This window comes from Taeniopygia guttata, chromosome 2, assembly GCF_048771995.1.
Source record: "Taeniopygia guttata chromosome 2, bTaeGut7.mat, whole genome shotgun sequence".
NCBI classification, from domain to species: domain Eukaryota; kingdom Metazoa; phylum Chordata; class Aves; order Passeriformes; family Estrildidae; genus Taeniopygia; species Taeniopygia guttata.
The window spans coordinates 25,991,292-26,007,056 of NC_133026.1; the positions used below are offsets into that span (position 1 = coordinate 25,991,292).

Consider the following 15,765-nt stretch of genomic DNA (forward strand, 5'->3'; position numbering starts at 1 on the left):
TATACGATCAACATGCAATGGTTGTTGGGATTCACATTTTAAATGAGTCAGGTTTAAAATGAGCCTGGTCACAATGAATGAAAGATCCAAGGCACAAGCAATTAAAAATGAGGCAAATTGCTGAATAACAACCTGAGAGAGATCTTCCTTTGAGTCTCTGCCTGCTACACTAGCCTTTCCAGGATGAGTGCACCCAACCAAGGCAACTACAAAAATCAGTCCTCCAGAAGCAGAGAACTTTATTTTAGAAGCTTGTACTTAGGCCAGGAGAGTGCAAAAAAGTGGTGGAACTTTGTCACTCTCTTAACTGCCTTCCTTACAATGTGCTCTTCCTCATGACACAATCTCTGGGAACAGGGAGAAGGAGCCTTCACCCAACGTACCCTAAGTCGGGATATCAGTAACAGCATCTCCTCTGCAGGGAAATAAATAGACTAAGACCAACAGCGAGTAAAATGTAGAGCTGAGAGTTATAGGCTATTAGAGGTGACAAAACATGGCTTAAATTCTCAGCAAGTTTCTTAGACGACACATAGAGTCAAAACAATCATCTAGATTCTGTTAATCAGTGAAGAGAAAGATACCTCCATCAGGTGATTAACCCCATTTAAGACATGTGGCAAAAAACGAGGGATGACTTGCTGCTGAATATGCCTTTTTCTCCCTTATTAACTGTTGAAATCTAGCTCCTAGACAACAAAGTCTGCAGCTCTAAGGGCAAAGGAAGGGTTTGGCCACAGTATTGCCAGAACTGGAAGGCCCATCTACTGGAAGCCTCACAAAAGAGGCTGGAAAGGTGAAATAGAATTCCCTATTATGAAATAAAAACTGAATCCCAAACTCTTTCAAGAGAATTGCCAATCCCTTCCAACAGAAACTTCAAGGTGTGATCAGAACTAAAGGAAACAGAACAGCTTGCTGTTTGTATCATTATCTTCATAAAGCTTTGCTAGGACAGAAATGTGCTCCTAGCACAAGAACCAGCTGGTCATTTAAGAACCCATGAGCAAGTCTGATTACACTCTATATAGATACAGACAGCACAGGGATAAAAACGCACGAACAAATATACACGATACTTTCAGAAAAGCACAATGCACAAAGCTAAAGGGGAAAATCCTAAACCTAAACTGTCTGGCAGAGGGGAAAAGAAAATCAGAAAGAGAAGTTCATGACATGTGGGATATGGATGGCCACAATTCTGTAATGAAAAAGGTTTAACTGTTGCCCAAAGCCTGCCTTAGTTGAGTGGTAAACATGATGGACCCAATCTTAAAGGTTTCTGTAGCATAGTAAGGGAAAATGCAGAGCAAATGATAAAAAAATGAAATCAAAGTAGTTGGTGAGGAGAACTAAGAAGCAACATAGCTCCCTCACTAGAAGCACTGCATCTGTATGATTTTAGAATTTACAGGGTAATATAAGAAAAAAAAAACCTCAGCAATGGCACAGACCTGCTGGTATATGAAGATGGAAAAATTTAGAAGACCAGTTAGAAATATTTCATAACACTTCAACTCCTTTTAGAAGTGATGAAGAAAGAGACAGAACAAGGTATTATATATTAAGATGAAATATTTTACAGTCTATAAGAAACTGAGATTCTAGAAAATATCTGCCAAGCAAATATAAGTCAGATTTTGTACCCATCTATATTAGACTATCTTGTCAAAGATATATCCGATCTAATTAATTGCAAAATTTTCAAAACACTGAGAAAGTCCTAAGAGTGTGTCTTTATTACAAAAAAAATCACCCAAACGACAAAAAGTGACTCAAGTTACTATGGGCTGGTAGATCACCATTACTCCCAGTTAAAAGATTAATGGAAGGCCATTCAGTATGGCATCCAGCAAAAGACTGTGAACATAATAAATGATCCTCTAATAATTTACTGTTGATTTTATGGAAAGCAGGCCTAGTTGAAAAAAAAAAAACCAGCTAATTTAATTCTTCAATAAAACCATGAGCTTTTTTCAGCAAAGATACTTGTTTAGAAACAACTTGACTTTGCACTGCACAGCCTTCCAGCTGAAAAGTTAGCACTGCATAACATCTATAACGAACATATTGAATAGATTAGGAATGTGACAACTAACAGATGTCAAAAACATGTTGTTAGGAGAAGTAATTGCAAAGCAGAAGTGTTTCTAGTTTAGTTCTGTAAGGTTTACTGTTTTATCCATTGCTAGTCAATGGCTTTAGCAGTCATCTGGAAATAAACACAAAATCACTCTAGAAAAAAAATGTGCAAACAACTAACAGACTACTAGAGGTGGTCAGTCAGTCCACTTATTTGGTTTCTGTAGTCAGAGCTGGGAGAATTCAATACCACCAAGCTGTAAGTTACATCTCCAGGACTCAGGAATATAAGCCATGCTGCAGAAAGGAGAAATGAATCCTGGAAAGCTATGACTAAAAGGAACTGAGTCTTGGTAAATAATGTATTCAGATATGGGCTTCAAACTTGATGTTGCAGCAAAATGGGATGTTCTTCTTGGATATAGAAACAGTAATGTGATTCTACCTTCTAGAAACATGACAGGTGAGAACAACATCAGAAGTCTCTTGTCCAGTTACGTAGTTCATATTTGAAAAGGGATCTTGTAAAGTGGAGTGGAAACAAAAACTTCAAAAATAAAGATGAGATGATGAGTTCAAGATATCAATATGATCAACTCACTGAAATAAAGATTTAAGAGTAGTCTTGACTTTCATGTAATACCTTACAAGTATCTTAATGAAGGATGACATATAACATATTTAAGTTATTCTTCATTAATTTAGTAGAAAAAGTTAGATAATCTTGAAGAATTCCACAGATAAAGATTCCACTTTTTACAGTAGTTCACCACTCTCACTGCAAGCACTTGCCTCTTAGTATGTACTCAGAATTTCCCTTTATATTACTTGTATATATTCCCTCCTTTCTTTCTCAGTGCACTTCCAACTGGAGCCTGGCTGTGTCACTGGGTAATAACAACACATAAGGTCATTGGCAGTAGCTGAGTATGATCTCGTCTGGCTTTTAAGCAAAAGTTCCACTGAATTCATCAAGTTTTTCACAGACTACAGTTTAGTGACTGGAACAAACTAGTAAGCTAAGTGGCACACTTCCCTTGTCTCACTTACTAACCTGCAGATCCCTTTCTTGAAGGGTACATGCCCCATGTAAGAATTCAGCCTTGGAACACAAGAAATTTGACTTGTCTGAGATTGACTGAGTGAAATGCAGTGGGATGTAATATGTAAGAGATTAACAGATTCTCCTGGCCTTTGGTTTTATGCATTTGTAGGGATTTGCTGGGTGAAGCTGATATAGGAAATAAACCAAACCAAACAAAAAAGCCTAAGTATTACAGTTATGGAATTACTTATGGAGTTATGATAACATGAAATATAATACCTGAATAGTTTGATTCCTTGGTATGGCTCTCGTCGTCTAATGAAATCAACCTTAATTTGAAGGAATAAGAAAAAAATTGGGAAAATAATTCTAATGCTCTAAAATAACAACACATTTTCCTCTTTTTTTGTCAAATCATTACAGATTCATATCAATAACAAATAAACTGTAAAAACAGATGGACTCTTGCATTTGCTGGTCTGTTGTTACCTTGTATTGTTGCATTGGCAGGTCTGTTGAAAATTAAAATTAGATTGAACTAGCAAATCTTATCAGCATCCATTTTTAGTCTGACTCAACCTCTACTGAAAAGTATTGTGTATTCTGCGTTTGCACATTTGGTCTTTCATAGCCATCACAAAGGAGCTACAACTGTTCCCCAGCCCCCTCCCCCTCCCCCAAAAAGGCAACCAACCACTTTGTGCTTCTCTTTTTAACAGCAACTAATTAAAAATCAACAGTCAGGACAGTTTTGGCCCATGTCAGCATATTTCTAAAATAACAGATCAGCAGCATTGATGAAAAAAGCTCTCAACAGGGACAAAGAAAAGGTGCAGTTTACATGCAATTCTTATACAAAGGTGATCTCTTCAATGAAGAATACACACTTTCCAACTGCTATTACTTTGTGTAAAGCCATTCAAGGAGTAGGGACAGAAGCAGCCACAAGGCTGATGCGCTGGTGAAAAGGACTGTGTGGGCACTTTCCTCCCACCCTCTAGTGACAGGACAGAAAAAGACACCTCCCCTGCTCTTGGGGGTAGGACTGTGGTAGAGGGAAATTAGATTCAGGCCAAATTCTAGTATAATGAATATTTACTGTGAATGGGAAATTCATGAGGATTTAAAAAGCTTTGTCTTGTGTAATTCTTCTTGAATCTTAGACGCTTGTTTATGGTTCTAAACAGCAAAAGGGATGACATATTTTGTTCCTCACTTTTATGCCAGACAAGGACAAAGATAATCCATACACACAAGTACAACCATGACCATGGCATCTGATGCATTTCCTGGTAGGTGCCAACGCACACATCTTGGATAAATCACACATTCATTCTAGAACTTTATATTCAACACTGAGGAGAGAGCTATTTATTAAATTCTATGACTGTCATGTGAGATGACACAGATGGAAGTAAGTGCTATGGAGACAACCACCTACCAAATGGTACTTGGTCAAGTCCTTTCTAACATCAACAGCACCAAATCTGACCAATTTATAAAGTGGTATTGGTCAGTGGCTCTGAATCTGAACCAGAGAAATGACTGAAAACCTGAACTCCTTAAAAATCCATTATAATAAATAGCAAAGCAAAATCCACTAATCAGTCAAGCTGTTCTCTGCTTTTTGACAACTGATCCTTTGCTGGGTGCTTCATTTAAGCAGGGACAGTCAAAACAACAGGTGGCAGCAGGACTGTATCAACATTGCATCTCCTGGCAACCGAATCCTGACGGTCAGGTAGGGAGGGATCACATCTCTCTCCTGTTCTCCTCTCCCCACAGCAGCCCATTCATAAGTCTCTCTCAGCTCAGAGCTACAGGTAACTCAAAACTTGACAGCATCAGCTCACTTAGATGTACTTTATACTAAGTACCTACTGCTTCATTGGATTACTAACTGATGCTGTATACATTACAAAAACTAATTGCTACTCAGAGCAATCAGTAATCTATATCCTATTTCCAGGTGAAAGGAGATGCTGCTGAAAGGAGAAATACAATGCTCATATATCTTCTCCCATGTATAGTTGTTTACCATTTCTTTTAATAAAGAAAAAAATGAAGCAAAAGCTGAAAAAAAAAGAAAAGCTGAAAAACACATAGGGGCCTTTTTAAAGCTCTTAATTTCACCGTAAAGTTCATTAGTTTTGATGTACACATGACAACATTTCAGGAATTTTTGTACTGAGGTAACCAGTAGAATTAGACTAGCTGTGTCTGCATCTCTATTTATGTTAGGTGACTTTAGCAACCAGGAAGCAGATTACAGACAAAAATACTTATTATTTTGATACACAGAATACGTGACTTACTGACTCTGCTGATCTTCCACTGAACTGGCACTCTCAATCTGCTGGTTCTCCTTTTCTGCATTTTCTGTTAGTTTATTCACAGGATCTTGCAAGCTCTAGATCATAATAATAATATAAATATAAAGAAGAAAACCAATTAGAATCAGGGAAGCTAAAGAGTGTCATTTGAGACCAAATCTGATTCTAGTACCAAGAGAAATCAAGAAAGAATGGTTTTATACCATATCAAAACAGAATCTGACTCAAGCAGAATTAAAAGTGTTAGAAGATACTAATTCAAATTCAGTCGTGAACACACTTTATATAAGAAGGTGACATGTGGCAACTTCTAAAGTCATGTTCTGTTTCTAATATTTCTACATGACTACTTCTAGGTAAACCTTGCCAATATTTTTAAGTAAATCTATCTATACCATGTGCAAAGCAGGCCAGATAGCATGTTTCTTTGCTATTTTGGGGATTTGCTTATTTTTTCTTTCTTTTCCTTTTTTTTATGATGGAAAACAAATTCTTTACATCTGTTTGTTGCTCATATACTGCTTCTTTTCTTATTTATTCTCTTTTTCCCCTCCACAATTGTTTACACAAACTTGGCAACTCCAGCTGCGGCAGGAAGATACTACTTGTATCCTGAATCTGAAAACAAGGGTTAAGATCTTGGATGATAGTTGATGAAGGCCAGGTGGGCTATTATGAAACCCTACAGTCCCTTCGCAGTCTGAAAGGCTGTGCTGCAAGATAATGTGCAGTTTCACAGTCAGCATTTTTATTACCAAAATTTGGAGATGAGAGTAAGCTAACTCAAGCCTTATAGACTGATTATGAAGTGATAAATATACTACTTGTTGTCACTCTTATGTATCAATTAGAAATTCTGTCTAAAAAATTAAATAAAGGAACACAGTAATTAGGTAAAGCAGATGTTAGCAATGTAAATATTTCCATCTCTCTCAAACAGTTTTGCTGTGAAGGTGAAAAAAAATTCCTCTTTCTAAAGTCCAACTCAGTTTCTGAAAAATTAAACCATGTTACATGTGAATAGTCTTGACACCACCACTCCCTGTCATAAGCAGCCTCAGCACTGCAGACATGGTCAAAAGATGAAGGCCACAAAACCAGTAAAAATTTAAAAAAAAAGCCTTAAAGAAATGAACCTTATTCTGTAGTTTTCACTTTTTTATTTGACACTGTTCCTACCTAGAATCACATCTAAGTGTACTTCTCGGATGCTGAATAAGGACAACAGCCAGTTCAGCTAGATAACCTATGTATGAATGTCACCCTACCTGAACATGCACTGGGTATTGATTAGATTGCACCTCTTGTGCTATTAAAATAGATGAGAATTATTCCATTGACTCCAAGAAGTCCTGGACTGGAGTTCAAGAACAAATATCAACTATACTTGCACAAAAGTGCAGGGTAGAGAAAGAAAGCAGCTCTGCATTATGGGGACTGTGCTGCTCTGGGCACTTGAACCACCTGGACATTTTCACAACAGGATACACAGCCCACTGAATCAGGAGATATGGTCAACATTTGTGGTGCTCTGCCTACCACCAAGTATAGCACCTCAGAGCTTGCTCCAAAAGGGTTGTAAAGGTTTTGGACAAAAACCAGAATTACTTTAACCACTGCCTAGCTATACAAGTTAAAGAAAATTATTAGAAGTAAAGTCTGCATATTCACAAAAAAAAAAAAAACCAAAAACCAGGGAAATAAGCATCCTTCTTTAAAGACCTATATTTTAAGAAGCTTCCTTCGTCAGTGTTTCAGGAAATCCGTAATTAAAGGACTGTGATCAAACCACGGAAACAGCATATAGAAATGGAGTTCACAAGTACCTTGGGAAGGAAACAGTATGATAATAATGGCAGTTACTATTTCCTGTATCAGAAAAATAAACATAGCTCTGAAATACAGCCTTGGTTTCAATGGTGATTATGATAAAAATTGTCAAAAATCAGAAGCTGTATTTTGATGTAGTAATTCCATGTAACAACTTATTCAGAATCAAATCAGATACCAAATAATGAAATTATTTTCCTCACCAGTGCCTCCCTCTACTCTGCATCCTGAGGTTCACAACAAACTGAGGTATCTTTTCAAAAAGATTTTTAAAAGCTAGAGAATGTGTAAGAAATGAAACCGAATGTTAAAAAAGCCACAGTCAACAATTTTGTAAACATGAACCCACAGTACTGTGATCACTACTGCCAGCAGGCATAGAAATAAAACCATGACATTCTCTTAATTGTTTTAGATTACACTAGAAGAAAGGGAAGAAGCCTCATCATATAGAAAGTGCAGGGATTAAACAGAGTTATGACAACACAGACTGACTTCAGACCAAAGTGAGAGCACTTCATCTGGACGAAGCCCTGATTTGGCTGCTCAGAGCACACAGGTGTGTAACTTCACAGCACTCTTCTGGCTGCTCTTGTGGGCTACAATGGGTTTTATTGTGAGCTACACCACGTTGTGGCTTGAAGTACGATCCTTGCATATTTGGAAAGCTGTCTTTCTAGCTTCTTAGATCTCTCTTTTACTATAAAAAAATAGAGTAACACCTTACACACTAGCAGAGCAAGTTCACAATCATTCAATCTGCCTGATCTATCATTCCCTAACACCAAAAGTCACCCAGTGATATTTCACCTGCTCCAAGGACTTAGACTAAGTATCCAAGCCAACAAGGGATGCCTTCACTGTAGAGTTAACTCTGGTTCCAGCTCAGGCTCCATTTCTGACTGCTACTCACTCACTAAATTCCTTCACCTGCATCTGGGCTGCTTTCAAGTCAAGCCAAGATCATCTGGATTGCACATAAAATCTGCCCTCCGCAGTTAACTCAGCAGTGTTGACATTGCACTCAGCTCACCCACAGCTCCTCCCAAGTGCCTTGGACAACTAATGCACTTCTTGACAGAGGAAAAAATCAAAGCAACACAGCTAAGGGCAGTTTCAGGAGCAAGGCATACATTCCAAGATGTCACAACATTTATGAAAAAGTGCAATAGCACTGAGGAGACAAAAACTTGAATATATTTCATTTGCGGGAGAGAACTGAAGAGGAAGAGGAAAAGCAGGTTGTCTCAGAATTTCCTCCCATCAAGAAAAGAAATACCACACCTCTCCAAACCCTTAGAAAAGCAAAATCACAGGGAATCTTGTCTATGAGTAAAGAAACAAGAGAGGATACCAGACTACAGCAGAGGTCAGCAGAAGGCAATAGTGTTGTAATACCTGTTTGGACAGAGTACTCCAAGGGAGTTACTCCATGTGAGGAGCTCAGGCAGCAGTATTCCACTTCACACAGAAACAAACAGATGCACTGAGATTTCTGCCTTTTGGCTCACTTACCAGGGCAACTATTATTTCAAAGTTAATACAAACTCTTCAGAAAGTTTGGTATTCTAACATTTAAATTTTAAAAATGCAACTAAATATTATTTAGTAACTAAGGCAAATAAATGGTCACAGAAATTAGAAAAAGGTATTATTCATGAAAAGTAGCCCCTGAAATAAACTTGAATTCATTTGATATTTGTTAATTTCAAGACAATGAAACCTTAACGGCTTTACCAAAACAGCAGCCCACCACCTGTAATAGTAAAGTGATGGATACAGTAACAGATACTTTTACATCACTATACATAGAGCTGTTAGCACATTAATAACCGTCTTTCATCAAGCACAAAACTCAAGAGTTACAAAATACAGCTGCAATAGCACAATTATACTGCTCTCTGCACATACCCTGAAGCAAAGAAAACAAATGGGCTGCTTTTCATTAAGGAAGTTAGGCAAACATCTCTAAAGACAATGTTTTCTTTCTAGAAACAATCCTGAGAGGCGTTTCAGAGTCTCTTTCCTGAGGTAAACCTGGTACACAAATATATATTTATACTACAAAATACAAATAGCAGTTTTCTAGTACATAGCACCTCTTAATTTTTCAATTAAAACAATCTATGTCTAAGTCAAATATTAACTTGTATTAGTTTCTTGTTTTAAAGTAGAACACTAGTCCTACATTCATATATCCTCAGTTTAATTTGTATGAGCAAGATTTTGTCATTTATGGATCATAAAAGACAGAAATTATTTGCAAGCATCAAATTCAAAATTTCCATTTAAGAAAGACCCCTTTTGTACTATCAGGCAGGGAAAAATAGTCTAAAAGAAGTAACTTCCAATTAAATGTAGAGATAGGCATATTGAAGTATTTTATATATTTATATATTTTAATCCATTATATATCCAGATTTTATATTTTAATGCATAAATTCAACAACAGGCATGGCATCTCTATTGGGTACATTTTTAGACCAAAAGTTTCTCCATAAGAAACTCACTACTTCAGATCAGCTATAGCTAGCTACCATACTTCATTAAAAATAATACCTCATAATCTCAATGTGAAATTAGTTTGCAGCTCCTTTTTAATATATAGTTACTCTGGTATGAACATATGATAGGACTGGTAGGGATCAGTTCCCTAACCATAATCACCTGTTGTTATTCCACACCCAGGTGTATCAGAGGTGAGACAGGACTCACCACACCCTTCAGAAGTGACAAGCAGAGCTCACCCTAGTAATGCAACTGAAGTAGCAGCAGACATCTATTCTCATAGGCAACACAATCTCACCTGATGCAACCATCAGATTTTGATTTAATCTTTTAGCAACCATTTAATGTAAACAATCAGAAACTAATCGCTGGGGACAAGAGATTGTGGAGAAGACTTGGGTACAGAAAATAACCCCACACTCCAGAGACCGAAAGAAAAAAAAACTGATACTAAAAGCCAGTCTTACTCCCAAGCAGCTGTTTTCTGAAAGCATAGAATTACATAAAATCCTATAGTTTTAAAATATCTCCTGATTAGCATAATTTATCAGTATACATATCAGTGCAAAACCAGGAAATCACATATTTTCAGTGCAGGAGGTGAGAAATATAATTGGTCAAGATTTTCATAACAGAGACTGCATCCTAAACACACTACAATACTCCCAACCATTTTTACAGTTACTTTTTTCTTCAAGGGGTTGTTTGCTACATGTGTGGATTCAATATAGATGGTATTTCTTTATCATAGATTCCAATTTAATTTCAAATTTAAATCACGGTTTAATGTTTCACAGGAGGAAGTTCAAAAGGTACAAAGCATCCCCAGATGTCCCTCCTCCTCCATCACAAGGGTACACCAAAGCAGGTGCATTTTCTTTCCAAGTTCCTCTCCAAGGTGTCCAAATATTATTATACATCTTGAAACATCCTATGTGTTGTTCAAATAGTCAAACTTTTAGATACAAAAGAGCATGAAGAATAAACATACAGTAACAATAAAGGCTACCTACTCAAATTATTTTGGATCAAAGCAAAGATAAAAACATCCTCAGAAACCTTTTAACATCAGGAAGGTGAGAGAAGAGCCCACCAGCACAGCTGGTCGGAAGGATATTAAACAGAAAACCTTTATTTAAATGAAAAGACAGAACAGGGATAAACGTGTCAGAAAATATATGGAAAAAATATCAACATATGCTTTCTACACCCTTGTATGATCTCTTACTGGTTATCACTGGGAAAACATACATATCTACATACTCCTTACCTTTAACATAGTGAATTCGTATGGTTGATAACCTTTGAAACTTTCATGGATGGCTGCCATTGTGTGTGAAGTTTTTTCCCAAAAATGAAGCAGTGTTGTCTGTAAGACAGGGTAAAATTTCAGTGCCAATGTTAACACAAATCTGTTTACAGTGCAAATTTCACATCTTCCCTCCAACACTAGCTACATATTCTTACGGTTAAATATTGCCATGGTAATCTCTTAAAAAGCCACATTAACAGGAAAACATTTTTTCAGAGGTCAACATTTTCCTTAGATACCTGATATGTTGTTAAGACATGAGAAAGGAGGTTGCATCTACTGGCTCCCAGAAGATCCACTTTTTGACAGACATCAGTCTTCAGTTTGTCAAAGTTGAGTTTTGCATGTCGCACTTGTGCTTGAACCTTCAGATAAAGGGACAATTATTTATGTAGTGATTTTTTCTCTATTTTTAAGGAAAGAGCAAACTAATACAACCTCTAGGGAAATCAGACAACTGAACAGACCCAATTACAATTTTGTTTTCATCAATCCCACTGAAATGAAGATAAACTAGCTTATAAATGGTATTCTTACTATCTTCTCTGTTATTGCTTTTTGCAATATATCCAGTGAAGAATTTTTGTTTTCTAGCCCTGTTTTTGTATGATGGATATTAGTATAAAACATACACGGAGAACAGCTGGAAAAGATACTCACATTGGCATCTCTTTCAAGAAAGACAAATTCAAAGCCCAATCAACAAATTTTGAGCTAAAATTTATGACCTAATATACAGGTGCACAGTCACAGACATTTCCATGTACCTATAGCAAGAGACAAATTACTCTGACAAAGTTTAAAGTCTGTCTGCAATGATACAGCACTTCAATATCTTTCGATCACTAGAAAAATTTCACTCATTAAAATTCTCATTGTAAAATGGGACTGCCTTTTCTGTTTACTGCTATCAGAAAAATATCAAGTCCCCTTTTCCTAGGACCTAACAATTTCAGTTTCAAGGGGTTCTAGTTTTTCAAATTATTTTTCTATCACCTATTAAGTACATATACACATATATTAAGTACATATCACCTATAACTCTTTCATGGTTAAAATAAAGTATTTACCCAAAAAATAAAATGTTTCACAATGAAAACAAACTACTGAAGTAAATCATACATTTCTTTCATTTTCTGGCCTAACTTGGTGAGTAAACCCATTTTGTCCAGAATACCCAGACTCAAAGATTTGTCAAACTTGAATGCTCCTGATCATCAGAAGTGAATCTCGAACTCTGCAGCAAGAACAAATACAAACATCTCATAATGCAATCTGAAATGTTTACTGTACTTCTGCCCTTATTTTCCCAAACTCAGAGTACACAAGACCTCCAATGAGGCAGAAAACCAGCCAAACATCAATATCACAAATTCAGCAGATGACCTACTCATACAAACTGTAGGACTCCTGGATTGCTGGACACATGGCAACTTTGTTTTAGTGATCAGATCAGTTCTGCTTAAGCAATACTGCACATCAGCCTAATCTGTTCATAAGGAAGAAACTACCACAATTCAAAATCTGTCATAAATTCAGAATCTTACAGGTGATATTTAGAAAAAGATTATTCCAAATGAAAAAAAAAAAAAAAAACCAAACACTTTTCCTTTTGTTTAGTAAAGGGCAGTGCTAGTCTACCTTTACAAAATAGCTCTGTGGTTTGTGCATTCATCCTGGAGAGGAAGTTTTCCAGGATAACTCCACCAAATCACCAGTGAACAAATCTTGAGTTCTAGTATTAACAAAGACAGCTGAAAAGTCTGACTGGATCCACTGCTCTAACCACAAGTAAAACATCCTACCGATGACTTGCTTGTCTTCACATATTGAAGAGTTAAAAAAAAAAAAACCAGAGGCATCTCCAGAAGATAGAAGACTTCTTAAGTAGTTAGGAGATGTTTGAGTGAAGTAGAGACAGATTTGAATTTCCTCAGGAAGGAGAAAATGACTCCAATGGCTTCCACTTCTCAGGCAAGCATGACAAATGCTAAGCTATGATATAAAGCAAGGAGCAGCTACTGCCAAGATATCTACTATAAGGTATGGAATGTCATGAAAAGCTCTATCCAGTCAAAGTTACACTGCTATGAGCTGAGGCTGCTTCAAAGTTTGGAATTCCCAAGGACTGCTACACTTCTAGCTTGTGCCTGATGGAAGCCCAAGCAAGGCACCATGCTATGCATGCCAGGAGTGCCATCCCAAGCACATCTGTCTAGTCCAAACAACATGTGGGTAAAGAGTTTATGAACCTCCAAAACTGAGCAGCAGTGGAGGAAGATAGGAGCAATAGCAGAAGTGTAAAAGCTTTATGCAGTGCTGGATGAAGACATTTGTCCTGTGTAAGGTCCTCAAATCCTTCATTTGCTTTAGCTGCAAGTGCCTGAGAGCATAGTTACAACTTCAGTGTGAAAAGTAGAGTTGTGAAGAAAACCATGCACCTGTACAAAAAGGAACTCCTAACTGAAATCCAAATATGGGCATATGTGCATCTTTTGCCACAAAGAATTGCTGCAATTGGTAGGGATTTAAGTAAGAGATGTTGTAGGGCTTTGAAAAAACGAATCTCAGTTACAGCCATGAAAATCCAGAGAAATTGAACTGATGCAAATGGAAATGTGTCACATATATAACTACATTTTACAATGGTGCAGCTGAGAACAGAATCCCTTTCCTACTTGGTATATCACAGCACTGGTGAAAGCTGTTCTGTGAGAACAGCTGTGGCTTTGTAGACTGAAAGTCCAAGTAAGCAAAGAATGTGAATTCTGGGGACTATAAATACTCTGCCAGTGATGGCGAACCACAGTTTTTAAAAAAATAAGTACTACTAAATGGAATTATGAATTCCTACTCCCAACTCCTTAAAAAAGGAGGAAAAAAAAATCCATAAAACAAAAGCACCTGTATAGTTTGAGTTTCAGTCTTCCTGCATACATTCTTCAGGGACATTTAGCAAAGAACAAGGTTGGCACTTATCTTAACTGAACATGTAATTAGTGTCTCTTTTAAAAACTAAAGCATTCATAAAGAGAAAGAGGTGATCCACAACACAATGTGGAATACAAACCCTTATATTTACCATGCTCATACAGATAATTCAACATACTTAATGCTGTGTTACCAAATGCTACACATTTCTCTTGCCAACCAGCAAAGATGCAATATTACGAAAACTATTATAACATGCTTTTAGGTTTTTTGATATATTGAAAGTTTATTGAGCAGAAGTATTCTTTTTTCAGCAGCAGTGCAGGACAACTAAGAAAGAACACCACACACTACATCAGCATGACCTTTTGCTTTTTATGTGTGCCAATAAATGCATTTTCAATTGAAATTATTATTATAAGATATCTTTTAAGATTACTTGTTGGCTTCAGGAATTAGGTATTAAACCTTAGTGCTTACAAAGCGTAATCTACTTAATGCCACACAAGTTATCAGAATGAACCTTTGGTTCTCTACTCAGGGGAAAGCTGATATAATACATACTAATCTTCTTCTCCTTTCTCTGCAATTACTCTCTAAGACATGAGAAACAGAACCTCATGGTGGTCTCAGTACTGCAAATTTTTATTCATAGATTTAAATTTATTAAAGCTGAACATACAAAATTTATTGAAAATCCTGATCTGAAAACTGTCAGGATTTTACTGACCCTAGGAGAACTGCCTTGATCCAAACACAACCTGAACATTTTATGATAAACAAGCTTCTAAGCATCTGCAACCATAGGTGCTAGATGTGAGATTTATATCATACAAGAAAATCTTACAGTACTCTTGACATAAAAAAGATTATTACTATTTTTATTTTTCTAAGCAGCAACCTGCCTTTAATTTCCCAATGTAAACACCTAAGTACAATATTCATAAAGAGCACACAAGAAAACATTAATTTGGAAAGCAGTATCTTATTCAATCAACAGCCATTTCAAAGGACTGAAATGCTACAGTCCTAAATCATGGGGGCTCAACAGTCAGATTTTAGAATGCTTGATTGTAAGGTCAAATATTTGGTAACAGATTCCTAAACACTATCCCAAAATGGATCAGGTTGGAAGGGACCAAGTAGATCCTCTGGTTCAACCTCCCTGCTCAAGCATGTCCATCCCAGAGCACACAGCACCGGATTGTGTCCAAACAGCTCTTGAATATCCCCAGTGACAGAGATTTCACAGAGTTGCCTCTCTGGGCAACCTGTTCCAGTTCATGGCCACCTGCACAGTGAAGCTCTTCTTCCTCATGTTCAGGTGGATTTCCTGTGCATCAGTTTCTGCCCAGTCCATTTTGTCCTGTTGCTTGGCATCACTGAGAAGAACCTGGTCCGTCCTTCTGCCACCCTCCTTTCAAATACTTAAGAGACACTGACTAGGTCCTTTCTCAGTCACCTCTTCAAGAGTCTGAACAGGCCCAGCTCCCTCAGCCTTTCCTCATAAGAGAGATGCTCCACTCCCTAAATCATCTTTGTCAACCTCCCACTGGACCTAGTTCAGGAGAACTGAACTGGACCCATGTCTCTTTTTCACTGAGGAGCCTGGAACTGGACACAGCACTCCAGGTGTGGCCTCACTAGTGCAGAGCAGAGTGGCAGGATCATCTCTCTCAACCTGTTGTCAATGCTTTTCCTAGTGAACACCAGCATATCACTGG

The 15,765-nt window shown here is 37.2% G+C and overlaps 1 protein-coding gene across 5 annotated transcripts in view; it reads right to left on the reverse strand.

Moving 5' to 3' along the window:
* Positions 1 to 15,765, reverse strand: part of ICA1 (islet cell autoantigen 1) — a 64,750-nt gene that overhangs the window by 11,950 nt on the left and 37,035 nt on the right. For all 5 annotated transcript variants that reach the window (XM_002197711.6, XM_012571548.5, XM_072925557.1 and 2 more), the window contains 4 exons: positions 11,350 to 11,475; positions 11,069 to 11,167; positions 5,443 to 5,537; positions 3,407 to 3,456 (listed from right to left, as the gene is read on the reverse strand). In XM_002197711.6, the coding sequence (XP_002197747.4) occupies positions 3,407 to 3,456; positions 5,443 to 5,537; positions 11,069 to 11,167; positions 11,350 to 11,475 (370 nt within the window). The remainder of the gene's footprint in view (positions 1 to 3,406; positions 3,457 to 5,442; positions 5,538 to 11,068; positions 11,168 to 11,349; positions 11,476 to 15,765) is intronic.